Source organism: Typopeltis vanoorti, chromosome 5 (assembly GCF_054136105.1).
Source record: "Typopeltis vanoorti isolate ZY-2024b chromosome 5, IOZ_Tvanoo_1.0, whole genome shotgun sequence".
NCBI classification, from domain to species: Eukaryota; Metazoa; Arthropoda; class Arachnida; order Uropygi; family Thelyphonidae; genus Typopeltis; species Typopeltis vanoorti.
The window spans coordinates 43,390,838-43,418,563 of record NC_143553.1 but is presented as its reverse complement, the minus strand read 5'-3'; the positions used below and the strand labels follow the sequence as shown (position 1 = coordinate 43,418,563).

General features: G+C 37.3%; 1 protein-coding gene across 1 annotated transcript in view; it reads left to right on the top strand.

The window, feature by feature from the left end:
- The window catches only part of LOC150106343 (Fanconi anemia group I protein-like), a 370,741-nt gene that overhangs the window by 159,975 nt on the left and 183,040 nt on the right, over positions 1-27,726 (top strand). Inside the window, exons 7-8 of the mRNA XM_090392981.1 lie at positions 1,416-1,457; positions 18,240-18,363. Coding sequence (XP_090249107.1) covers positions 1,416-1,457; positions 18,240-18,363 — 166 coding nt within the window. The remainder of the gene's footprint in view (positions 1-1,415; positions 1,458-18,239; positions 18,364-27,726) is intronic.

Below are 27,726 nucleotides of genomic sequence, written 5' to 3'. Positions count from 1 at the left end.
TTAAGTTTTGTCGATTTGGAAAAGGCATATGACAAGGTGCCAAGAGAGAAGCTATTCAATACGCTGCAGTTATGGTGTCAATGGGGCATTATATCAAGCAATACTTAGTCTTTATTTGAGTTGTAAGTCAGCAGTTAGAATTGAAGGAAGTACAGGAAGATGGTTTAATGTTAAATCTGGTGTGAGACAGGGATGTACATTATCCCCTCTGTTATTCATTATCTATATGGATCACATTATGAAGGAAAGTGGTATTAAATATGATATCAAAATTGGAGATGTTAATGTCAGCTCTTTGCTTTATGCGGATGATGTTATACTTCTAAATAAATCCGCTACAAGTCTGCAAGATCCTCTGACTAAATTGAATAGCTGTTGTAATAGATATGGTATGAAGGTCAGCAATAAAAAGACAAAGACAATGAAAATAGGCAGAATCATTGAAAATGTCAACTGTGTTGTGAATGGAGAACCTGTGGAACAAGTAAAACATTTCAGCTATTTTAGCACGATTTTTAGTGAAGATGGTAAATTAAATATAGAAATAGACAACAGAATCAGCAAAGCTGGTGTGGTGGGAAGTCAATTGAATAAATTCATATGGAATAAGAGAGAAATTAGTAGTAACACTAAACTAGCTGTATACAAGACAGTGTTCAAACCAGTTTTACCTTATGGATCTGAGAGCTGGGTCAGAAGTAAAACACTTGACCAAAGACTAGAGACCACAGATATGAGAGTCCTGAGAAAGATTATAGGCGTGAACAGATGGCATCAATGGCAATATCATATTAAAAACAATGATATTAGGAAAGAACTTGACATTGTCAGCATCCAGGAATGCGTTAGCAGAGCTAATCTCAGGTGGTATGGTCACTTGAACAGAATGGGCGAGGAAAGATTAGCAAAACAAGTGTTCTCTGCCAGGTTGGCAGGAAAATGACCCAGAGGAAGACCAAGATATAGGTGGATTGATACGGTACAAAGTGCCTTAGACGATAGAAATATAAGATCTGATAATGTTGGAGTCTTGACAAGTAACAGACTGATTTGGAGGAAAATTGTAGATGGGAAATTAATAATGATGTAATTTTTTTTCATGTAGTACTATCATATCCTGTACACCCCTTGAGGGTACGCAGGAATTTGATGATGATGATGCAAGTTGATTGTAACAAATCCTTATGGTTCACATAGTGACTTCCAACTTATTGACATTTCAACTTATTGTTAGAATGGTGTCCCATTCTAAGTTGAGGACTGACTGTATACTTGATTCAGTATACATTTGTGTCTCTCTCCCTTTCTCTGAATTAATTTTTTTTAGAAACTAGTCACCTTTCATTTACTTTTTTTTTTAATGGTTTTTCTTCAATAATCTAATGAAAAATTACTCTTTTCTTCATTACATTTAGGTGGGAACCCACTTCTGCTATTCATTTGGCATCTATGTTCAGGTGTGTTTTAGTTTTACATTATTGTTTATAACAAATTATGTTAATTTGAAGAAACAACAACAACAAAATATTACAAAATTATCATTTATGATCTTTACTAAAATATTAGTGTCATAAATATCATAATTTTTATGATACTAAGAAAACCAAATGTTTTTGAATATTTAACCATATTTGCTTAAAAATCTTTTGCATATAAGTTCAGATCATCTTCCACTTTAATTTAAATAATTTGAAAAACTAGACTGTAAATATAAACTGCGTGCTTTAATACAACTTTAAAATTTTAAGAGAAAATATATTATTTATTGTTATTAAAAAAAGCACATGACTATGGTTTATGTTTGCATGATTGCAGAACTTCAATGAAGATATGCTTTTTTTCCCAGCAAGCCTTGAAGTTACATCTCATTTACACCAGAATAGTATAGATAATAACTAGTTTGGTAATGCTATATAAGCAATCTTCAATATCTTCCATTTTTATCAAGAGACACTTTGAGGCCAGGAATGACTACATTTAGCATTTTATTTACTCCCACTATCAGCCTTCATTTCTTCATAGTATATTTCACATTGTATATGAGGAAAAGTTTGAACATGACTAAAATATATGCAGTGAATTACTTTATTTTGACAATCTCTATTGGATTTTAATTCCACAATTCAGAAAAAATCATTTGAAGACTTCACACTGTTTATTATAGCAATATGAGTTAGAATTTAGAAGCATGTCTGCCATGTTTTTGGTGTGATGCCTTCAAAATCATTGGTAGCAATGAGCACAGCTATCAATTGATGGAAAAGGAGTGGAGAATAGCTGCTCATTTATTTCCAAAAATTTGTTAGGGCTGAAGAGCTTTGTATACTCCCTGTGGTGAGCAAAATGTATTAGTGGAGAGATTAATAGCTGTGTAAAAGTATTCTTTGGATTTTTGAGTGAACTTATCCCTTTTTAATATCGATTCTGCACAATATGTGGGTGGGGGTGGGCAAGGAGGGCCAGTGTTCCAGTCAAAATGGAACATGTTGATAAGTTTTTTTTTTTAACTGGAGGGATTGTAGTCCTTATGGAAAACTGTGGGGAGAGGCTGTTACAAAGCAGATATAGATTGGAAATAAAGAAGAAGATGAGGAGCTAGTATGTTTAGAGCTAAACAGTGAATTCTCATGTCGACTAACACTTTCCCTCATGGGCTTGAGGGAAAAAGGAATGACATCTGTCAATTTAGCAGAACATTGTCCTAGAAGATCTAGATAAAGTGAAAACAGTATGTCTGTGGTATAGTCACTAGAGTGAGTTAGTGAGGGGGGGGGGAAACACTGGTTAACTGGATTGCTCTTTTGAATGGCAGCAAGCATTTTTAGAGAGGTTTTTGGGATGCTCCATAGAATTGGTATTCTAGGGTAAGGCAGATTTTGAATTTATAAAATATTTGGAATTCAGGTAATGTCTTGAATGGTAAAGAATGCCTAGTTTTTTGGAGATTAAGGATTCTATGGATGTGATGTGCTTAAGCTAGAGCAGAGGCATTAATCAATCCAAGAAGAGATATCTGATCTTTCTTGGAGATCTTGGTATTATCAAAGGTCGGGGGAGGAGAATTGTGGCCTTCCTTGAATGAAATAAGACAGGATTGTGTTTTCAGTTTTCAAGGCATTACTTATAAGATCTAGTAGTTTTGCATATATATGAGCACTGTCGGGTTTTTCAAATGAAAAAGAGGGATGGAGAGTACTGGCATCAGCAAACTATGGAATTCTTTGGTGATAGGTCATTTATGAATATGAGAAAGAGTATGGATGAAAGTACAGAGCTCTGGTGCACTCCGACGTTGCTGAGGAAATCTGAAGAAAAGGAAGCACATCTACCATGACATGTAGAATGATTGGAGAGGAAATTGGCAATCCATTTGCAAAGGGTGAAAGGAAGACCATAAGATAATTTAACCTCTCTACTGCCAGTGGTAGATGAAATGGTGAGACCAAATTGTACTTCTTATCCATGTTATTTAGTATTTTTTACAGAATCGTATCCAGATTTTGCTGGACATCTATAGACGTTATGGCTGGTTGGGATGTTAATGAGATGTGTAGAAAAGAAGTTGGCAGTTTGACTTAGTTTTTAATTCTTTGTATTATCCATTACAATGTTAAACCATTCTCACTATTAACAAATTTTTGCTGTTTATTTAGTGTGATAGTTTGTGCTCTGAAAATGCTGGCTATAAAACTAGTGAAATATTAACATGCATATGTATTATTTGTTTTTTTGTCTTGTGTTGAGAATTAAACAACAAAAAAAAATCCAACATAATTTGGTAAGCAAGTCGTTGTACTACACTTGGTGAAATGTCTTAGAAATATCTAGAGCAACCACATGGGTTTTACATAACTTGCTATAAGTATGTGTTCATCGGTGGGTGATGTTGGCAAGGAGATCTGCCGTGAATTGAGAGTAGTGGAATCTGTGTTGATGGTCACTGGTACATTGGTTACTTGGGGACTTCCTGGTGGTGAAGGAGTTGTTGCTGTTGATGACTTATGATCGTTTTTTTATAGAAGTGAGTGTATTGTGATGATAATTTGATGTCTGTCTTTTATCTCCTTTTATCAACAAAGGATGGGCATCAGTCAGAAACACAAGTTTTATGCACAGATTGGGGAAATACCACCAGGATTGAAATTTCGTTGTTATTGTATATATAAACTATTCAGGATTCTTCTGATGTCTTTGTGAACAGATGACTAAATGAGCACTTCTTTTTGTGTGTGTAGCGGGGGGGAGGGTAGCACTGCATGTTGAACATCAATATAGGAGTTAGGGAGAGGAATGATGCTAGACTATCAGCCTTATTTTTAGCTGATGTCACAGTAGTACTACTTGTGTGTATGTGAGAGGTGAAAACATTGATGGGTAGAAATTCCACCCACTGGACTTGGTGAGGAAACAGAAGGCTCAACTGCCATTTCAGCAGAGACAAGCTTTCCAAATATGACTATCCTTTCATAGTCATATTTGGATTTACATTGCCTTTTTTGCAGCTGTTGCTTGCTGCCTTGTAGGTTGATTGGGAATCTAGAGTTTTGATTTTGAGCACTTGCAGTATACCGAATTCTTTTCTTGGATTGTCTTAGCACCCTTGTTGGAAATGCAAGGTTTGATAATGACCTGATCTTTTGGGTAGGTTGGGGGATGAAAGCATTGATTCCAGTCAGAATTATTTTAGTTATTCACTTGGACCAGATGTCTTGGTCAGAAAAGCAAAAATAATAGTCAGCACAAGGTAAGGAAAAGTAGAAATCATGCGGGGCATTCATCCCATTTTGCACTGTTGTAGCACCAAAGGACATGAGACTGAGTGGCTGAATGAAGTGCATAAGTTAAAAAGGAGACTTGAATGAGGTTATTGTCTTGAGTTACCAAGAGAAGAATCATTCATGGGGCATTTATCGCCAGGATAATCAAGATCTTGACCATTGTTTTTACCAGTGTCAAGACAGTGGTCGTTTGTTTTTTTGCTGGAATTATCCATTGCGAATTTGTTACTGAGGGCACCATAGTGAACAGCCAGTATTATTTAGGAGTAATGCAATGTCTGTATATCTGCATGCAATGTGTCAGGAAAGAACTGTTCCACAACAATTGGTTTCTGTTGCACGGCAATGCACCTGCACACTATGCACTGCCTGTGAAGTAGTTTCTGGCTTCGAAGTCAATCTGTGTGATCAAACATCCCCCATTCACTATATTTGGCTCCTACAGACTTTTTCCTCTTTCCAAAGATGAAGTGTGCCTTGAAAGGGAAGTGCTTCAGTGACATTGAGGACTTTCAATGCAGTGTGACCCAGAGACTGAAGGAGGTTCCCATTCATGACTTCTGCCATGCCTTCAAACACCTGTATGACAGATGTAAACATTGTGTGGAGTTTGAGAGAAATTATTTTGAATCTGTGTAATTGACAATTCCAAATATAGTTCTTCGTTTTGATATAATAATTATTGTCTCATTACTTAAGTCACACTGTGTACATGATTGGGTTTCTGTAAACTGAGAAAGAATGGGTGCTACCATTGGGCAGATGTGTGATTAGAATATCTAGAAAAGGCAGGCTATTGTTATTTTCTTTTACTGTAGTGAACTGGATTCTAGTGTGCTGGCTGTTGAGGATGGAGGAGGAAAGGAGCTGATATGTCTGAGCCATGTGGCCAAATAGAGAACACATCATTAGTATATCTTAACCAAATAGAATATTTAGGAATGGCAGTACCAGGAGACTTTTCAAAATGCTCTGTTTAGAAATTGGCCAGAGGAGGGGAGATCCCTCTGGATGTACCTTCTATCTGTTAAAGATACCAAGCAATTTTATAAACTTGGTTTTAATCCTATTTCCCAAGTATGCAAACAGACAAACAAGTAAGTCAAGTTTGCACCTGAACATCGTTCAGGTCTGAGGCAACTTGTGGTAAAGGTGGAGTAAGATCCAATCACTTTCCTTAGTATTTTCCCCTAATGCAAAGCGCATCCCATTGCAGAGATGTATGATGCTATGCATTAAAGGCAAGGGCCACTACCGAGACCGGTTTCAACCTTTATTGAGGTCTTGTCGGTGGGAGCCAGACCCAAAAAATGCCAAGATTGAAGTAATGCAGAGCTTATAAATTTTACCTAAACAAGTTGCCACAAGGTGCTTTGACCTTATTAAATAAAAATCTCAGGATGAGAGAAAGATGTAGAAAGTTTTTTACTTTGGGTATACTGTGCATTAAAGATACTAAGCAATTTTATTAACTTGGTTTTAATCCTATTTTCCAAGTAAGTCAAGTTTGCACCTGATCATAGTTCAAGTCTGAGACAACTCGTGGTAAAGGTGGAGTAAGCTCCAATCACTTTCTTTGTATTTTCCCCTAATGCAAAGCATATGCGGAGATGTATGATGCTATGCATTAAAGGCAAGGGCCACTACCCAGACCGGTTTTGACCTTTATTGAGGTCTCATCAGTGGGAGTCAGACCAAGACCTGCATTACTTCAACCTTGGCATTTTTGAGACAATACAGAGACAGTCTATATTACATTTCAAACAGTTGTCTCATTTCGATCATTGTCTCTTTGGTATACTGTTTGAAATGTAATATAGCTTGTCTCTGTGTATATGTATATATATATGACTACTACTATTAACTCGGGGTTGGGATATGTTCATTTTTAATATAAACTGACTAAAAACCCGAGAATTATAACAAATTGAGATTTATTTGAAAACGCAACATGTTTCGTCGAGATTGACTTCATCAGGCGTTAAGAACATAGAAAGATATTAAAAGACACTGAAAAAAAAACATTGAGACACTCTAAAGCTATACAATTATAAAGCTATAATATTCAACTGTAAGTTACAGTTATTATGAACTTGAGTAGTCCGTGTTAAAGTTCTATTGTTGTACGCTTGTGCATGTGTGGAACCACGCGATCTCCAGTATCTGATAGTAGAGCTGAAAGATTCATGCATATTATAGCTGAGATTATTGTTCATATGAAGAGAGTCCAAGGTGATTTCTTTTGACTCTACAATGCGGCATTCTACCTCATCATGGCAAATGTGTAGGTTTGATGTTGTTGTCAAATTTACTTCATGTTGGCGGCTTTCGTTGTTCGTGTTTATTATTGAAAACAGGACATGGCCCAATAAACAGTTGCTCTGGTTCTCTTATAAGCAAATTTCTCTCTGGTGTTCCTCAAGACGTAGGAGGATAGATTTCTCCGTTTGGCCATAGTAAGGTTTTCCGCCCTCACATGTGACTTTGTATACACCTGGAAATTGTAGAAGGTTGTGGGATTGTTTGTAGTTGCTGAAACTTGATCTTATTTTTGGAAGAGTCGAGAAGCACGTTCATATGTTGAATTTTTTTAAGATTCTACTCAGTTTTTTGGATAGTGTGCTGATATATATGGCAAGGAGATATAACCTTTGGAATCGTTCTGTGTCTCTACGTTGCTATGTTGATGGTGGGATAATTGTTTGTTGATACTTTTTAAAGAGTAGCCATTGCTTTTAAAGGTCCATTTAAGATGTTGTAGTTCTTTTTTTAGTTCTTCTTCATCTGACAGTACAGATCTTGCACGCTTCGCAAGAGTTGATATAATACCCAACTTTTGCTCTGGATGGTGTCCAATCGTGCAAGATCTGTACTGTCAGATGAAGTATTAAAATGAATGAATAAAATGATCTATATTAAAAATGAATGTGTGTGTGTGTGTGTGTGTGTGTGTGTGTGTGTGTGTGTGTGTGTGTGTGTGTGTGTGTGTGTGTGTGTGTACTCCAGATAAGGAACTTAATATGAAGGTCAAAAACATTATGAAATTAAAGTAATTATTTCTAACATGATTGTAGTCTCCATAATTTGTCTAAAATGAATACTGATCACTGTGTAAAGGAAATGATTGTGCTTCAGAGCTAATATCTATTTTACATCATCCTTACAATCTTTTGCTCAGATGGCACTTATTCCAGTACATGGAAATATGCACATATCCAACCTGTTCCACACCCTCTGTCCAAAAAAGAAACCGAACTTTTGATAGAAAATAAAACACAGGCCAATTATAATTATTCAAATAATTTATTTCAATCAATATACTCTTCCTTAGCTTCGATACGGTGTTTGTCACGGTCAATTAATTTGTTAAATGAGTTTTTTATTTCAGTTTTTGGGATACTGTTGAGGGTCATGGTTACTGCTGCTTGAACGTTTTCAATGGTGTTGTATCGCTTTCCTTTCATCGGCAAATGAAGTCGGGCAAAGAGAAAGAAGTCACAAGGTGCTAAATCAGGTGAATATGGTGAGTGATCCAATACACAAACTTGGTTTTTACTCAAAAACTGTCTCACAATGTTCGAACGATGAGATGGTCATTATCGTACAAAAGTAATCACCTGCCTGCATCACGATATTCATGCTGTACGCGACGAATTTTCGCTATCAATTGCTTCAAAACTTCGAGACAAAACTCACCATTGACTATTTGGCCAAGCAGAACGAATTCTTTGTGGAGAATGCCCTTGGAATCGTAGAAACAAATCAGCATTGTCTTTACTTTTGACTTCTCCTAGTGACTTTTTTTTCGGATGCCCCTCTTCTGGTGGTCTCCACTCAGCACTCTGGTGCTTTGTTTCAGGCTCATACTCAAAACACCACGTTTTGTCACCAGTAACGATTGTTTCAAGGAAGTTTGAGTCTTTATGAGCAGTTTTAATGAGGTCCTTGCAGTGTTCAATTCAATAAATTTTTTGGTCGTCGGTCAGCTTGAGGGGAACAAATCGCTAATTCAATTTACAAAGGCCCAAACTCTCGGTCAAAATGTTGTGTACAGTTGATTTTGGAATCCCCAATTAATCTTCAGTCAATCTCACAAAACGATTTTGGGTTTTCTCATGAAATCACGCACCTTTTTGGATGTTAACTTCACTCAGTCCAGTTTTTGGATGGCCCAGCTTTTTGTCGTCCTCAAGCATCTCATGACCACTTTGAAATCACTTAAACCACTCGGAAACTTGAGTACGGGATAAGCATTCATCACCGTATGCCTTTTGAAGCATTTGATCCATTTCGGTAAAACTTTTACCAAGTTTAACACAAACATCAATCGCAGCTCTCTGTTTTAAACTCATTTTCCAACTGTTCGTTAAAATACACTCACTCTTGGCACTATAACTCGGCTTCTAATGAAGGTTGCCACTTTTGACAACAAAAAGATACAACAGGTGGTGCTACTAGTTTCTTCTATTTTCGAAAAGTTCGGTTTCTTTTTGGATAGAGGGTGTAAAAAAGGGAGAAAAAAGTCTGCCATCCAACTACTATCCTGTTGACAATTACATCAGTCCTTTCCAAAATAATGGAGAAAATCGTCAATAGTCAGCTTCTCCACTACCTCAAGGCCTATCATTAACCACTAGTATGGATTTTGCCATTCTAGATCTATGGTTGACCTTCTATCCTGTCACCCAAAAGGTTTGAAGAAACATATGCTCTTGCTTTTGACATTGCCAGACCCAGCATTTCGAGCCAGGTCCAGCCGTCACTGTGTTATAAAACTTGAGCAAGTTACTGAGGTATGATCTACCCTTCACAAAGCCATGCTGTCCCCCATACAGTATCTCATTTTCATCAATCCATTCCTGTATTTTTCCCTTGACTACTTTCTCCAAGACCTTGACAATGACTCCTGATATGCTGATCGGTCGGTAATTTGCAACAGTAGTCTTGGATTCTCCTTTATGCAGTGGAACTATTTTCCCCTCTTTCCACACCTTCTGGACTAAACCAAACCCGAGACTCAGATTAAACAACATGGTCAATGGCACTGATAATTCTTTAGCCGCTTCACGTAAGACCCGTGCCGGTATACCATCCAATCCCACAGATGTATTCACATTATGGTTCTGTAATAGACTATTCACCTCCATTTCATTCATCACAATTCCCGTATAAACTAATGGTTGCTTCATTTTTTCAATGTCACCACCTGGATGATATACTTTTGCAAAGTGCTCGCTCAGTAATTCCACTATATTGATTGATTCAGTGACTGACCTCCTTACCCTCAGTATTCCTTAAAATCATTCTGCCATGTACAGTTTTTTTTTTTTTTTTTTTTTTTTTTTTTTTTTTTTTTTTTTTGCTTGCAGCATATTGAAAGAACTGTTTGGGATTCTCTTTAGCTTGCATAGCTAGTTTCCTTTCATAATCCGCTTTTGCTTTTTTTTACCACACTCGGTACCTATCTTGCCTGCGCTTTATATCGTTCGTGTGCCTACAGGACACCTTTCTCTTTAAATTTCCTCCACAGTTGTTTCTTTTTTTGCAGCTCAAGCTTAATGGTGTTATTCATTCATTTAACTCCTACTTGTTTTACTATTCGGACCCTAGTATACAATCAGCCATAACCTCCTGTAAATGCTCCTTGACCACTTCCCATGCTCTATCGACATACAGCCCTTGCAGTTTTACATGCTATGGCACTGATCCAAGCAATCTGCTAAGCTTGTGATCACCTTATGATCACTCTCACCAGTAGGTGGCAACATGGTTATATTTCATGGTCAAATTCTCAGATGCTATTACCAGGTAAAGCACTCTCAAACCCCTAGTATTTTCAATTACATGCTGTCTCAGATAGTTATCCCTTAATAATAATTGAATAAAATCCATTTCCTTCCTCACATGTGTCCTCTCCTCCTTCCAATCAATGTTACCATAGTTGAAATCCCCCATAATAATTACCTTTCTTCCACTCATTTCATCAATTTGTTTATACATAGTATCTCCACCATCTATTCCATCACCTGGTCTATAGCACCACCCAACTGTATATTTTGTTCTGCCAGTCTCAATCTCACAACAAATAGCCTCAAATGAGCTCTTTTCACTATCCTGCAATACAACTTCAATTCTCCTTGGCTGCAGTTCATCAGCTATCATCAATAACAGCCCCCCCCCCCATTTTATTCTCTCTCTCTCTCTCTCTCCTAAACACACTATAACCTACACATTCTATCCCACTAACTATATCATCTTCCGTCAGCCATGTTTTGCTAATGCCAATAACCTGTGGCCAGGAAGAGCCAATCAAGGCCAAAAATTCTTCCTCCTTGTTCCTAATACTCCTGGCATTAGTATACATGAAATGCAGAGGTCCCTTTGTCCCACTCCTATCTTGATGCGTTATTCTAACTATCCCATTCCGATTTCTTGTCCTTAGTATGCTCGGGTACATTATATACATTCTTACACTCAACTGTCTCACTGATGTCTGCATATCCACTCCCCCCCCCCCTCCTCCTTGGTAGTTCTGGTTTCCCTGGTTCTGCACATTCATTTTCACTTCATTCACCAACACTTTTTCCAGTCTCCACACACCAAATCCATTCAAATGCAGCCCATCCATCGTATATAAATCCTTTCACCCATCAAACTCATTCCACCCGTCCATGAATTCCACACCACACCGTCTGCATAACCTGCGCATAAAGTCATTTGCGATTGTGGCCCTCCTTCTAAACTCCTCTCTGTCATACTGCGGCAACAGACTCACTATCCTAACTCTCACTCTTTTCTTTCGCTACCGTTAACAGTACTTTCAAGTCCTCTCTTATAAAAAACTTATCTCCTTTCAATTCATTCATACCGCCACAACTATCAATTCTTTCACCCTCTGTTTTTGTGCTCTAATACTCTCACTTACATCCTTAAATTTCGTACCCAGGAAGTACGATTTAGTTAACCTTCCATCTATCACTCCTCTTAATATCGAGTCACCATACAACACTCTTTCCTTCATTTCGGAAACTCTCCTACTCTTACGCTTATTTTTCCTTTCAAACACTTGTTTATTTCCATTAGCTGAGGCACTCTGGAAAGAGTTTTGCAGGTGCTCCAACTGCCGCTGCGCACTTTGTATCACTCCGCACAACCTAGCGATCTCACTCCCTACAATTAATTCCTCTTTTTTTTTTGTCATTCAAACCATTTTCTGTCTCTGTATAGTTGCTTTCACTCTCTCTTTGATCACCGCTCTCATTGCCATCCTGTACCATATTGCAATTCCCTATCAAGCCACTATTTTCACTCACATTCTGGCTTTCTTCAACCATTACTATCTCACGACCTGGCACATACTTCAATTCCTCACTTCGTTTACACTTTCTGTACATTCTCCCACCACTATCACTTTCCATCCAAATTTCAGCCTTCTTTGGGAAAGCATACATCCCACACACATCATATTGGACAAACTCCCTCACATTACAGTTTTTGATCAAAGGCATCATATTTTTGGACACCATTATCTTATGTCGCGTTGCTGCCATGTGCTATTCTATGAAACGTATTGTTAAAATACAAAGTTAAATAAAACGGAATTCACACCAAAATCACACAGACACAACAAGCTACCAAAAATAAACAATGCTACATTAAGATTTAAACCAATATTCATTCAAAATTATACTTAGCTTTCGGGAGCTCTCTGAAAACACTACACACCATGCAGCCCTCTAGCCGCGAGTAGATCATATAATCTACTCCAGCTGCCTTTCCACATTTCAGACTTTTGATGGCTTTTTCTACTTCAAGCGTGGATATATATTTCTGATTGCATGCCTGGTCAGTGTTTTTTATCACTGTGCTGTCATCACTGCTAGTTTCACTTAGCAATTTTTTGAAGTAATTACTCCATACTTCAAAGATATCTTTTTCTCCAGTTTTTATATCACCTTTATCATCTCTAATTCCTTTTGCAGCAATCTTTCCTCCACTTCTTCAATAACCTCCAGAATATCTTGCCACCTTCTTGATATTTATTTTCTATGTTCTTATTGAAGTCTTCCCATGACTTTTGTTTAGCTAGTTTTACACAGTGTTTAGCTTTCTTACATTTGTCTCTGTATTCTCTAAGAGCACAAGCTGACTTATTTGCCAGAACTTTTGATATGCTTTCTTCTTTTCCTTCACTGCCTCTTTAACTTCCTGTGTCCACCAGGGAGTTCTGATTTTTCTATCCTTGCAGACAACCTCACCACATGCCTCTCTGGCAGAATCAATGAATGTTTTCTTCAGAGTTTGCCACTGAATCTCCAAGGTATGATTCCTGTTCTCAAACTCTTTCTTTTTTTCTTGAATAATGTTTGTATATTTTAGTCTACAGTTCACATCTGATAGCTGCCCATCTTTTATTCATTTTAAAACTTTCTTACATGTTATTCTTTTCAATATGAAATTCGATTTTATCCTGCTTAAGACTAAATGGTGATCACTTCCAATTTCAAATCCTCTGTACACTCTGGTGTCCTGCTCCAGAGAGAAAACATCACTATCAACAATAATATAATCAATGAGACTTTTCTTATTCCTTGCCTCTTCTATCCATGTGAATTTGTGCACATTTTTATGTTGGAACATAGTGTTAGTAATAACCAGTCCATGTCCTGAGCATAAATCCAACAAGTATTTGCCATTATTATTAGCTTTGCTCTTTTCTCCAAATTTTCCCAAAATATTTTTGTATGTCTCACAATCATTTCCTACTCTGCTATTTAGATCCCCAACAAGGACTGACTTTTCATTTTTCATTGTGTCAGTTGTTTTTTCTAAAGCCTCAAAAAATTCCTCCACTTCTTGCTTAGTAGAACCTTCTGTGCGACCATAGGCACAAATAAGTCTCATTGTCCAGTTCCCCATTCTCATATATGTCCACATTACTCTACTTGAGACTGACTGCCATTCAAGAAGATTAGCCTCGTATTTTGTGTTGAATACTATGGCTACTCCTTCTTTTCCTTGATTGTCAGTGCCTGAATATAACATTTTGTATTTATTGCTCAGAAAGATCTCACCAGTTTTTGTCTTTTTTGTTTCTGTCACCCCTGTTATGTTCGAACTGGTACTTATCTAATTCCTCAGCTAGCTCCATTTCTTTGCCATTCAGGCTTCTTATGTTGATAGTACCGATCTTCAATTCTGGTGATATTGAGTTGGGGTGTGTTTTAGGATTCTTTCCAGTAGCTGACTTTTCGCTGTTCATCCTGGTTCCCTGGCAAAAACAATGGGGGCCTTGTTTAATTGGGCGATGCCCCAGCCGGAATGAAATTATATCATGTTGTACCATCATTTAATATTGTGGTTTAAGCGAATGAGAATACAATTTGGTCAGGTAAATCCCAAATTGCCAGCCCATCCTCGTTCGTTCAGTATCCAGGTAGATACCTAACTGGGTGCACCACGAGAAGGTGAGGATTGGACATTAGGTCAGAAGCCCTGGTCGGTTCTCCACATTCCTTTAAAGGCTATGTAGAGGTCTCCCCTCAGTTATAGAGCGTTGACCCTTACTGGCCAATGTTTTTTTAACTGCAACTACTCGTTTTAACACCACCTTCCAGTACTTAATTTATTCTTCCAGTTGCTGAGTTATTTGTAAGTCAATCCTCCCTGCAAGATTTGCTCTTTGTTTCAGTTATTAGACAGTTCATATGACTAGTTGCTTTCTCGTGATGACTAATTCGTGCTTCTGCATTTTTCCAGTCATTAAATCCATTAACAAAGTGACTATCGTCAGCTCCCTCTCTACCAAAAATGTGCACAGAAGATCTTTCTGGTACTAGGAAAGTAAACAAGAAAACATCTTATTTTTTTACCATTAATCAGATTCCTCTGAATGAGTTTCTTAGAAACATGTCTTGCTTTGTTAGGATAAGCTCTTTGTGATTTTGAAAGATCACTGTCTAAATTTTGTGGAAACCCATTAACTGCAATATACTTCATAAAGACGTCATTCTTGTTCTTTTTCCAAATCACAATTACTGTTAGCAGATACCGACTCAAAAAAACTGTCCAGTTTTCTTGTCTTTGATACTATCCCATCTATCCCAATGGCTTTAACAGGCCTTTAAGGCCCACAATCTTCCAAGCATTCTTGGATTTCGTAACCGAAATACGAGGATAGAATGGTCACTCCTAAGCCTCAAGGTATTCTTGGCTGTATCTCTGTGTGTTCACGGGGCTGGTTTGCCTGCTTGCGGGATGAAAAACACCAGATAAACTGCGGAATAAACCCTACTGCCCATGCCCAAGGCCGGCTATCTTGGCTATGGCTGAGGAAGATCCTTCAGCTCCTCACGTCTCCGACGGGAATCGAACCTAGGACACTCCTTCCCCAGGCATATGGTTGCGAAGCGCAAAGCCACTAGGCTAACCGCCTGGACTTGTCTTTGATACTACTTGGGTTAATTTTCGCTTCCTTTTCTTTTCTCCTCTCCTCTTCTTATATTCACTACCAGTAAGTCACTTTCTACTGTCACTCATGTTTTAAAATTTAAATAGTAATTTAAAACACACAGGAAGTATCCGAATGATTTACACAATTATAACTTTTTAAAAGCAAAACAATAAAACAGTGTTACCTCCACTCTGATGACAACATATGACAAGGGCACTGAAAACTCTAAAAATAATTTCAGATTTAGCACGTCTTAACTGCCACAAAGATATCAGGATACTGAACTAAAGAGTTGAAGGAAGGGCAACAATTAACAATCTTAATTTGAATTTGAAATAATAAAGAAAGAAAAGTTGTTACAGTTAGTAAGAATAATACCAACACAAAATCAATTAACATCAATCTCTCCCGACCACGATCCCCATTGCCTTTGTGTCAAGTTACTGACAACAATACAGTAGCTTTCTGTGCGCGTGTCTCGATCTGGATAATTATGCGGAATCTGATTATCTGCTTGTAGACTAAACTTACAATGAGGAAAAGAAAAATATTTCTCTACTTGTGAGTAAATGCAGCATTTAAGGAACATGTTATAATTGCAAAAATGAGAGCCTGGAAATTTCTGTTGCCCCTCAAAATTTGCCGCTCTAGGCTCAGGCCTATACCTAAATACACCACTGCCTCTGGCATCTCCTGGCACAAATGCATCATATCAGTTTCAATCTCTAAAAAACTAGGTATTCTTTTCTGTTCTAGATGCTACTTTTTTCCCATCTATCTGCTAATTCTGTACAAATCCCCAATCTGTCCATTCTTAGAATACTGTTCACATGTTTGGGGTAGTGGATCTAAAACCTCCAAAAAAATTTTGATGCTGTCCAGAGTTGAATGATTTGGCTGATAGAAGATCCTTCCTTGTTAACTCACTTCAAGTTCTATCTCAGAGACATTCTGTTTCAGTTGTCTTTTTGACAGGTACTTCCATGTACATTACTTCACTGAACTAACAACCATCATTTTCATATTTTCTGTTGAGCCTGCTAAAACAAGAGCAGCAGCTGCCCAACATCCCCTTTTCAGTACAACTGCAAAACCGAACATGCTTCTCCCCTTCATTCTTTTATTCCATCTACCTGTTTCCTCTGGAACAGTCTTCCTGGTCAGGCTGTTTCCTGCCCAATACACCCAACTGTTAAAAAAATGTCAATATATTTTTTTCTTTCCTTACTCTCACCTGCACTCCAGACATGGCAGCACTAAAGTGCTACAGATTCTTCTACCTCTCATGTATGGAAGATATATTATATAAAACATGGCTTGAATATGTTAGAAATGTTTTTAGCGCACCTCAAAAGCCGGCATCTTAGGATCTGTATTTAACTTTGAAAAAGAGAGCAATAACTGTCTTCTCTTCCTCGATACTCTAGTCACTGGGCTATCCACTTGATCCTTATCCTTTTCTGCCTACAGGAACTACGCGCGCACGCACACACACACACACACACACACACACACACACACACACACACACACACACACACACACACACACACACACACACGCGCACACAAAAGTAGGTACATGCATGAATCATCTTTCACACCAACACTTTCCTTACTGTACAGTGTTATTAAATCCTTAGCAAATAAAGCTTGACTCATCTTTTCAGATTATATTAACTTCCCTGCTGAAATCAGTTATATTCTTGACACATTTTTAGCCATTAGCTTGCTTTTCATTCTCCAAACTCAACAAAACTGCTGTTTACTCCTAAAACAAACCTAACCAAAAATCCACTGCTCTTTCTTACATCTGGAGCATAAAAAAAAAAAAAAAAAAAAAAAAAATATTGATGTGTTCTCAAATGATATGATATGATATTTAAAACCCTCTGTGAAAGTGGTTTCATAGAGTTTGAATTAGTATATAAAAAGTTAGCTACTTTTATCTTTTTTCCAAAACATCCTCTGATCCTCTCCATTAACATCCCAACCGGCCCTGAAGGCTATAGACGTTCAGCAAAATCTGGATACGATTTCTGTAACACCTATTGAATATCATGGTAAGAAGTGCAATTTGGTCTCACTGTTTCATACACCATGGCCGGTAGAGAAGTTAATTAGATAACTGTGGTGTCTACAGTTTTTTTTTTTTTCTCCAGATATGTTAGTGAAAATGTGGAGAACAGCCAGTATTCACCTGCATGAACATAAAAAATGAATGCAGTATCTGTGGATTGCAGACCATACAATTAACCCAGCTTTTTTTGATCCAATGTGTGTATGTTGGGAGGGGGGAGGACATGATGATATATGAGAGTATATAGAATCTACTATAGCTTAACACATTCTTCTCACCTGAATAAATGACTGTTCTGCTACCAAAAATCTGATGATTACAATTGTCTACCATGCCTTTAGAGGGTACCAATTACTATTATATACCCAATTTTGAATTAAGTCTGTGCTTTCCTTCCAACCATTGTGACTGTGTGCATGTGAATTATCATCCATGTGCCACCAAAAATTCCTCTCAGCTAATAACTTAATAAAACATGAATGTTAAATCCTTATACTGGGATTACTTTCTTTTATGCATAAAAAGAGGAATTACATGAAGTGACTTGCATATTTTCTGGTATGGATTCTTGGACTCTCATTATCACTGATATTGATGATTAATGAAAAAAAATACATATCTGAACATAATAATTACTAATTAAATTTATTTAGTTAATAATTTACTATGTCATTATTTTGCCTTGGTCACAAGGCATCTTTATGAGCATAGGAAATACAACTAAGCACACACAAGCAGGAAGGAAAACAACACAGACTATGAAATGCAGGATCCTACAATCCTGGCACCCTCTATTGATGCAGTGATGGAAACTAGGTTTCGATATTGTTCCGGTAACTCTGCTTGCACTATAGAATATTAATCTTTAGTCATATTTTGTTATTATCTGTATCATATATTTATATGTTTGATGTTGTTTTGTTCAATAGGGATGTTACCCTTTCAGATGTTGAGCTGCATTTTGTTATTAAAAAGCTTTTGAAAATGTTAGTGGAGTTGGAAATTCAAGAAATTCCACCACTTGTATATCAGCTTCTTTTGTTGGCTGCTAAGGTTAGTGTTTTTGATGCATTTAGTATAATTTTAAGTTTATTATTATTATTATTATTATCCAAGCACCTCCATGGAGTCTGAAGACTCATCACAGGAGACCCAATCTATCCACACATTCTATCATACCTTCCTTGAATCCACTAACAGAAAAAAGCACTCTCAACTGACTCTGGCAATCCACTCCACTCATTCACTGCTCTCCAGGTAAAAAATCTAGTCCTCACACTCCCACTGACCACACCTTTATTCAATTTCCAGGGATGACCCCTTGTTCTGGTCCCTCTAGTCAAGTGCTGAAACATTTCTCCTGTATCTATCCTATAAAATCCTTTAAGCAACTTAAATGTTTCTATCATATCCCCTCTTTTTCTCCTATCAACAACTTCTGCAATCCACAACTTGTTTGTCCTCATATTTTCAGTCTGTCCTCATAGGGAACATTCCACAAGCCACTCATCATCTTGGTCACTCGCCTCTGAATCCTCTCCACCACTTTCTCATCTCCAAGAAAACCAGGGGACAAGACTTGAGCACATTAATCCAGATGTGGGCATATCAAGGCCTTAGAAAGAGGAATTACAACTTCCTTATCTCTACTTGTTAATATGTTCTTCACTAGCCAAGTAATCTTGTGAGATAATTTAGCAACCTTAGCAATATATCCTCTAAACTTTAACTCTCTATCTACCGCCCCTCTAAATCTCTAGCTTCATCTATTTTCTGGAGTACAGTGCCAGCAATGTGATGCACAGCTTGTAATCTACTTATCCCAAAATGCATAACTTTACACTTCTTGATATTAAACTGATACCTATTTAATTTTTCTTGCAAGCTCTCCACATCGCCTTGATTAACTATCACTCTACCTAATTTTGCATCATCAGCAAACAACTAAATATTTCCTTTTTTGGTTATTTCCTATATCATTTATCAGTTATTTCCTAGTCACCTGTTTTTTTTTTTCTCGATTCTGTCCCTCCTTGTGCCACTTTTTGATATCTGTCCAGCAGCCACCCTCTTATCCACTTAACCAGTGTCATATCCATCCCCTTTTGTTCTTTGTGTAACAGTGTTCCATGTGGAATTCTGTCAAATGCCTTTGCAGAATCCAGCAAAATCACTGTGTAGCGATTTCTTTTATCCAACTCAGGTGTTACTATATTATAAAAAGTTAGTAAATTACTATGACATGACCAACCCTTCACAAAGCCATGTTGACCCTCATACAGTATCATATTCTTATCTATTCATTCTTGAATTCCCTTTTTTATCAATTTTTCTAGTACTTTTACCACTACGCCTGAGATACTGATTGGTCTATAATTTGTTACTGTAGTCTTAGAATCTCCCTTATGCAAAGGAATAATTTTGCCCTCTTTCCACTCCCTTGGAATCTACCAGAGCCAAGACTTAAATCAAACAGCTTAGTCAAAGGCATTGCCAGTTCCCTTACACATTCTCTCAAAACCCTAGCTGATATCCCATATAATCCCACAACTGTATTTACATTGAGATTCTGCAATATCCTAAGAACCTCCAATGAATTGGAGGTCCTTAGGATATTGCCTCCACCTCTGTTCCCACATTAGTGTCTATCATATAGGTTCAAGCAGTAACCTTACTAGGAAGATATAGGCTTGCAAAGTGTTCACTCAGTAGCTCAATTATTTTATCCACTTCTGCCTCCTTGTGACCATCATCACTCATTAAGGTTAATCTTCCATAGTTATTCTTCCTCTTATCTTCCACAGCATTTTCTTCTTCTGCAGCTGGTGCTTAATGATATTACTCATCCATCTAACTCCTACCCAATTAATTCTCTTTACGCTAGGTATATAATTTAATACTGTTTCTTCTAGATGACCCTTAACTATATCCCATGCACTGCTAACATCCATACCCTGCAGTGTTTCATGCCACGGTACAGATTTAAGCTTTTTTCTAAGCATATCATAATCACCTGCCTTGTAGTTCCACAAGTAGCACCCCCCCCCCCATCCCATTCTTGATAGAATATTCCTCATGTTTTACAATCTCCCAAGTCAAGACCACATGGTCACTTTCACCAATTGGAGGCAATGTTGTCACCTTGGTTATGGATAGCTCTTCTGATCCTATGACCAGGTCCAATACTCTCCCATCCCCTAGTCCCCCTCCATCACATGCTGCCTTAAGTAATTATCCCTCAGCCATGTGAGCTTTCTTCCTTTCAGTCTATATCTCCATAGTTGAAGTCCTCCATAATAATAGTCACTCGACCTGTACTCATTATACTAATTTGGAATTTCATGTCTTCTAGATCATTCTATGGAACTCCCTGGCCTATAGCAACAACCAACTGTATGTTTTGTCTTATTCATCTTAATCTCACACCAGATTGCTTCAAATGAACAGCCACCCTCCTCCCTGTCTCCTATTCATTTTGGTTGCAATTCATTTGCTATCATCAGTAATACTTCTTCTCCCATCCTATCTTCTCTATCTTCCCTGAAAATCCTAATAATATAATATGCTGTTAGCCAAGTCTCACTAATGCCTATAACTTTTTGGTGAGGTTGCACTAACCAATGTCAAAAACTTTTCCATCTTGTTCCTGATACTTCTGGCATTAGTATATAGAAATGCCAACATCCCTTTATTTCCCCACCTATCTTTAATTTCCTAATTGTCTACCCTATTCAATATTTTTGCCTGAGAGACTAGATTTCTCACTTGGTCATTCTCACACTCACTCTCTTCATGGGTCCTCTGAAGTTTCTCTGAATTTGCATGTCAGCATACTTGGTGAACAAAGCTTTCTCCAGACACCTAACAGCAAAACCATTCAGATGCAGTCCATCCTCATTGTGCAAATCCTTCTCTCTGTCAAATAGAGACCACAGATCCACAAATTCTACATCATTTCTTTTGCACAATCTACTTATAGACTCAATGGCTATCAATGCCCCACCCTCCTAATTTCACTTCTATCATAGCATGGTAAGAGACTTATTTTTAGAGGTACCTGTGGCATAGTATAATTATTAAAGGAACACTTAAGACCACAGTAATAACTTTTAATTAATAAGGTGCAGATATTTCATACTAAAACTAATAGTACATCTTCAGTGTTGCAAACAGTTATGGGAATGGAATACAAGTAATGAACATTCGGTGGATCACCTATTAAAATACATAGTTGTCGTGCACTAGGAAATGATAGAAAATAATAATTAATTAATATTTAAGATAATTGGTTTTTTTAATGATTACATAAAATAAAAGCCTCCCAGATCTTCGAGAGAGAGACAATCATTTCGATTTAAATTCGGTCGGTGTAAAATAGCTTAACAACTTTCTTTAAAAAGGAGTTTATGTTTGAACCTGCATCTATGTAGGAGAATAGCTTTATCCCACTGGATATTATGGGTAGTGTTAATACTGTGTTGTGCTAGACCAGACTTCTGAGGATTGTCGTATTCAATATAATTAGAATTAAAGAACATCAATATTATATTGAATACAACAAACCTCAGAAGTCTGGTCTAGCACAACACAGTATTAACACTACCCATAATATGCAGTGGGATAAAGCTATTCTCCTCGAGATGCAGGTTCAAATATGAACCTTTTTAAAGGAAGTTGTGAAGCTATTTTACACCAACTGAATTTAAATCGAAATGATTGTCTCTCTCTCTCTCTCTTGAAGATCTGGGAGAGTTTTATTTTATGTAATCATTAAAAAAAACCAATTATTTTAAATATTAATTAATTATTATTTTCTATCATTTCCTAGTGCGCGACAACTATGTATATATTTTAATAGGTGATCCACCGAGTGTTCGTTACTTGTATTCCATTCCTATAACTGTTTGTAACACTGAAGATGTACTATTAGTTTTAGTATGAAATATCTGTACCTTATTAATTAAAAGTTATTACTGTGATCGTATGTGTTCCTTTCATAATGCCTCTTCTAACAACTCTTTTACATACTCCTTCATAGAATACTTCTTACCTCTCAAATCATTGGTACCAACCAAGACATTCATTTCCTTTGACTTGCATCCAGATGGCATGGCTAATATGAATTTTTGCTCCTGGGAAACACGATTTTGTCATACTTTCATTAAGTACTCTCCTGATTATTGAGTCCCCATACATAATTTTCTCCTTAACACTTGTTTGTTCATCATCATCATCATCATCAAATTCCTGCCATGTACCCTCAAAGGGTGTACAGGATATGATAGTACTACATGAAAAAAATTACATCATTATTAATTTCCTATCTACAATTTTCCTCCAAATCAGTCTGTTACTTGTCAAGACTCCAACATTATCAGATCTTATATTTCTATCGTCTAAAGCATTTTGTACCGTATCAATCCACCTATATCTTGGTCTTCCTCTGGGTCGTTTTGCTGCCAACCTGGCAGAGAACACTTGTTTTGCTAATCTTTCCTCGCCCATTCTGTTTAAGTGACCATACCACCTAAGATTAGCTCTGCTAACGCATTCCTGGATGCTGACAATGTCAAGTTCTTTCCTAATATCCTCGTTTTTAATATGATATTGCCATTGATGCCATCTGTTCATGCCTATAATCTTTCTCAGGACTCTCATATCTGTGGTCTCTAGTCTTTGGTCAAGTGTTTTACTTCTGACCCAGCTCTCAGATCCATTAGTTAAAACTGGTTTGAACACTGTCTTGTATACAGCTAATTTAGTGTTCCGACTGATTTCTCTCTTATTCCATATGAATTTATTCAATTGACTTCCCACCATACCAGCTTTGCTGATTCTGTTGTCTATTGCTATATTTAATTTACCATCTTCAGTAAAAATCGTGCTTAAATAGCTGAAATGTTTTACTTGTTCCACAGGTTCTCCATTCACAACACAGTTGACATTTTCAATGATTCTGCCTATTTTCATTGTCTTTGTCTTTTTATTGCTGACCTTCATACCATATCTATTACAACAGTTATTCAATTTAGTCAGAGAATCTTGCAGACTTGTAGCGGATTTTTTTAGAAGTATAACATCATCCGCATAAAGCAAGGAGCTGACATTAACATCTCCAATTTTGATATCATATTTAATACCACTTTCCTTCATAATGTGATCCATATAGATAATGAATAACAGAGGGGATAATGTACATCCTTGTCTGACACCAGATTTAACATTAAACCATCTTCCTGTACTTCCTTCAATTCTAACTGCTGACTCACAACTCAAATAAAGACTAAGTATTGCTTGATATAATGCCCCATTGACACCATATAACTGCAGCGTATTGAATAGCTTCTCTCTTGGCACCTTGTCATATGCCTTTTCCAGATCGACAAAACTTAAATACAGATCTTTGTTATATTCCCATGCTTTCTCGACTATTTGTCGTAAAGTGAAGATCTGATCCTGACAGGCCTCTATTTGGCCTGAATCCAGCTTGTTCTTCACCAAGCTTTTCTTCCACAATTCTTCTCAACCGTTTCTCAAGTATACTTGCATAGATCTTGCCAGGAATACTCAGTAGGGAAATACCTCTGTAATTCTCACATTCAGTTTTATTTCCCTTTTTATATATGGGTACTATGAGAGCTCTACTCCAATCATCGGGAATTCGTCCCTCTGTCCAGGCTTTCTGAACTATGTAAGACTCTGTAAGCCACTGTAAGACTCTTATACCACCATACTTCAGCATTTCTGGTCGAATATCATCTACTCCTGCTGCCTTTCCACATTTCAAGCCTTTGATGGCTTTTTCTACTTCTAGTATGGATATGTATTCCTGATTGCATGCCTGGTCAGCGTTTTTTACCACTGTACTGTCATCACTGCTTGCTTGTTTGTTCATTTGGTCTTTATTATTCTTTCAGATCACCTGTTTCTTTCTTTTTTCAGCCCTGCTTAACTCTTGCTGCTTCTGCAGTTTTTCAATTTTGCACTTTGTGCTATAAAGGATAACATTTAAGTGTGCTATTTCTTTATTGATATCCACTTTGTTTCTCCTCTGTTTTCACAGCCTCACGTTTGATATTATTAACATCGTTTTCCGTCTTATCATCAGTATTATTTGCATTCTCATCACCTAACAGACACTCACTTTTAAAACACTTATTACATACTCCCTCTCTCTCTCTCTCTCTCTCTCTCTCTCTCTCCAGTTTCAGTTACCTTCCACATATTCATTAATTTCTTGATGCATACATTTCACATACACTGCACTGAATAATATCCCCCCCCCCCCAAATTCAAATCACTGAACAATATAGTCTTTGCTGCCATTGTTTGTCGCGTTTGGTGCCATGCTGACAATATCACAATAAAAATGTTATGAATATACTAATACTCTAAAAACACGAAACTCTACACTATAATACTCTAATTTTCTGATGAAAAAAACAGATAAAAATCGCTAATTTCACACCAGTGCGAAATTACATGACCACTTGCAATATGAAACCCAACCAGTTAAGTCAACCAGTTTTCAGCTTATTAAGAGTTAGGTAGTGTAGAGAGATTTATTTTGAAGCATGTTTTTGTGGATTTCAATAAATTTGCTCAAAATTCTGCATATAGCTTATGTAATCTTCCTCGTGAAATAAACAGATTCCTTAAATGTTTGTCGCCCAGGAATGAGACACTTGTTTCTTATTGTTACTCTCTGTTAAACTTTTAGATTTTATAATGTTCATTGTAATATGAACATCAAAGGACATGTTACACGTGAGACAGATCAAGGACTCTGGAGGAAGAGTGTTAAGGAGGGATGTGGATATAAGAAACAGATGGAGAATATACTTTGAAGGACTTTTGAATAAGGAAAATGCGAGGACTCACAGAGAAGATGGACAGCCTTATGAGGAGGATGGTGCAGAACATCGGTAGAGTGGAAGTGAAAAGAGGCCATAAAGAGAATGAAGAATGGAAAATCTGTGAACCCTGATAGGATCTCAGTGGAAGCTTGAAAGGCATTGGAAGAAGAGGAAATTGACCTACTGTGGGATCTGTTCATAAAAGTTTACCAACAGGAAAATATACCTGAGGAGTGGAGGGAAAGTACTCTTGTCCCCATCTACAAGGGTAAAGGGGAGGCACAAGACTGTAAGAATTACAGAGGAATAAAGTTGATGCCCCCACACTATGAAAATCCTAGAAAGGGTTCTTGATGGAAGATTGAGGTAGTAGGTGATGATTGCAAAGGAGCAATTTGTCTTCATGCCTAGTCGATCAATGACAGATGTTATCTTTGGGTTACAGCAGATGATGGAAAAGTTTCGAGAGAAACAACAGGAGCTACATCTGGTGTTTATTGATCTGGAGAAAGTGTATGATAGAGTGCCAAGGCAAGAAGTCTGGAGGTGTTTGAGGGAGAGGAAGGTACCAGAGAAATATGTCAAGTTGGTGCAGGAGATGTACAGAAATGTGAGGACAAGAGTTCGACCTACCTGGGACAGACAGAAAGTTTTCAAGTGACAGTTGGTTTGCATCAAGGGTCAGCATTAAGTCCATTCCTGTTTAATATTGTGACGGAGGTGGTGAGAGAAGATGCGCCTTGGACAATGTTGTGTGTGGATGACACCTTGCTGTGTGTAGAATCAAGAGAAGTGGCAGCCAAACTGCAAAGATGTAGGAAAGTACTGGAAGAGAGAGAAGTATGAGACTGAGCAGAAGTAAGAAAGAATATATATGTTGCAAAGTGGACAGCAGCCAGGAGACAGATCTGGAGCTGGATGGAAATGTCATCAGGAAGGTTAGGGACTCTAGATACTTATGTTCAACAGTGGAGGAGGATGGAGAGGCTGAGAAGGAAGTGGAATTCAGGATACAAGTGGGATAGAGGAACTGGAGAGAGGTGGCTGGAGTGCTATTTGATAGGAGAATGCCGATCAATCTAAAAGGCAAAATCTATAGGATAGTAGTGAGACCAGTTATGATGTATGGTATGGAAACTGTGGCCCTGAGGAAAAAATAACATCAGCAGGATGGAAGTAGCAGAGATTAGAATGCTCAGGTTAATGTGCGGTGTGACCAGAAAGTTTCGTCTGAGGAATGACTATGTGAGGGGAACAGTGAAAGTTATGAACTTAGAGGCAAGGTTGAGATGGTTTGGTCATGTGATGAGGAGGGAGGACGAATATGTAGGAAGAAAGGTTATGCAGATAGATGTGCAGGGGAGCGCAGGCAGCCAAAGAAGAGATGAAGGGAGCTGGTGGAGGAGGACTTGAGGATGAAGAACTTGGATGTGGTTACAGCCCAAGACTGGAGGATGTGGAGGAGACTCACCAAAAACAGGACCCCACTTAAGTGGGACAAGCTGCAGAAGAAGAAGAAGAATGTTCATTGTAATATGAAATGAATGAATAGGTGTGTACCAACATGTTAATATCACTTTCAGTTTTAAGAATTTATATAATTTATCTCTATTTCAGTTCAGAAATTTTCTACAACTAATATTTTTTTTAAAAATTTATATCCATGGAAGGTTAACAAGAAATAAAGTAAACCACAAAAATAACCATAAATAAAGTATTTATTTTCAGCTATTTATTAAACAGTTAATAATGTCAAAATTGCTACAGTCAATTACATCAGTTTTGAGGAAGAACAAACAAAAGACTCGCTCAAATGCATTTCTGCTGCTTCAAGCAATTCCAGACCTCCCAAAGGGTAATGAAATGCTTATAGGTGATATACTGGATACCTTCTCATTTATATTGTTATATGTGGCATCTGTATAAAAAGAAGCACCTCAAGTTTCCAAAATCTTTTTTTTTTTCTATACATTTTATCATATTATGATTAGTATTATTATTCTTCCCAGTATCTTCATGGGATCAAAATACTCATTGAGAAGAGTCCTTGTAATCAAACATACCTTAAACTCATTTTGGATACTCGCTCACCTCATGCTCTCTAAACAGAAAACATGCTTCTGCCACTCTGCACATGCTACCCTACTTGCTATGAAATATCTCAACCTCATTAATATGCAGAAGATATGTTTTAACTTATGTGATAATCATACAACACCTCCTTCTATCCAAACTTGCTGAGGACATTCCAACACTCTTAACCTCTTTTCATATTGAAGGTTTGCGTGTTTCCTTCTTCTTCCCACTTTTCTGAATGCATTCCTACCTATCCTGTTTTTTCAATAATGCTAGAAGACTTGTAGATAAGATAATTGTAGACTTTACTGATGAGGCCGAAGGTGACCAGATAGGTGCTGCTTATTCCATTATTGGCCTTATTAGTTTAGTGTATGTAGTTTTGAGGATTTTTGGCTTTGCACCCAATTTGTTCCACAGAACCTTTTCAGTATATTTAATTTTTTTAGAGCTCTGTTGGAAGTGTTAGAGATGTGTTCTGCAA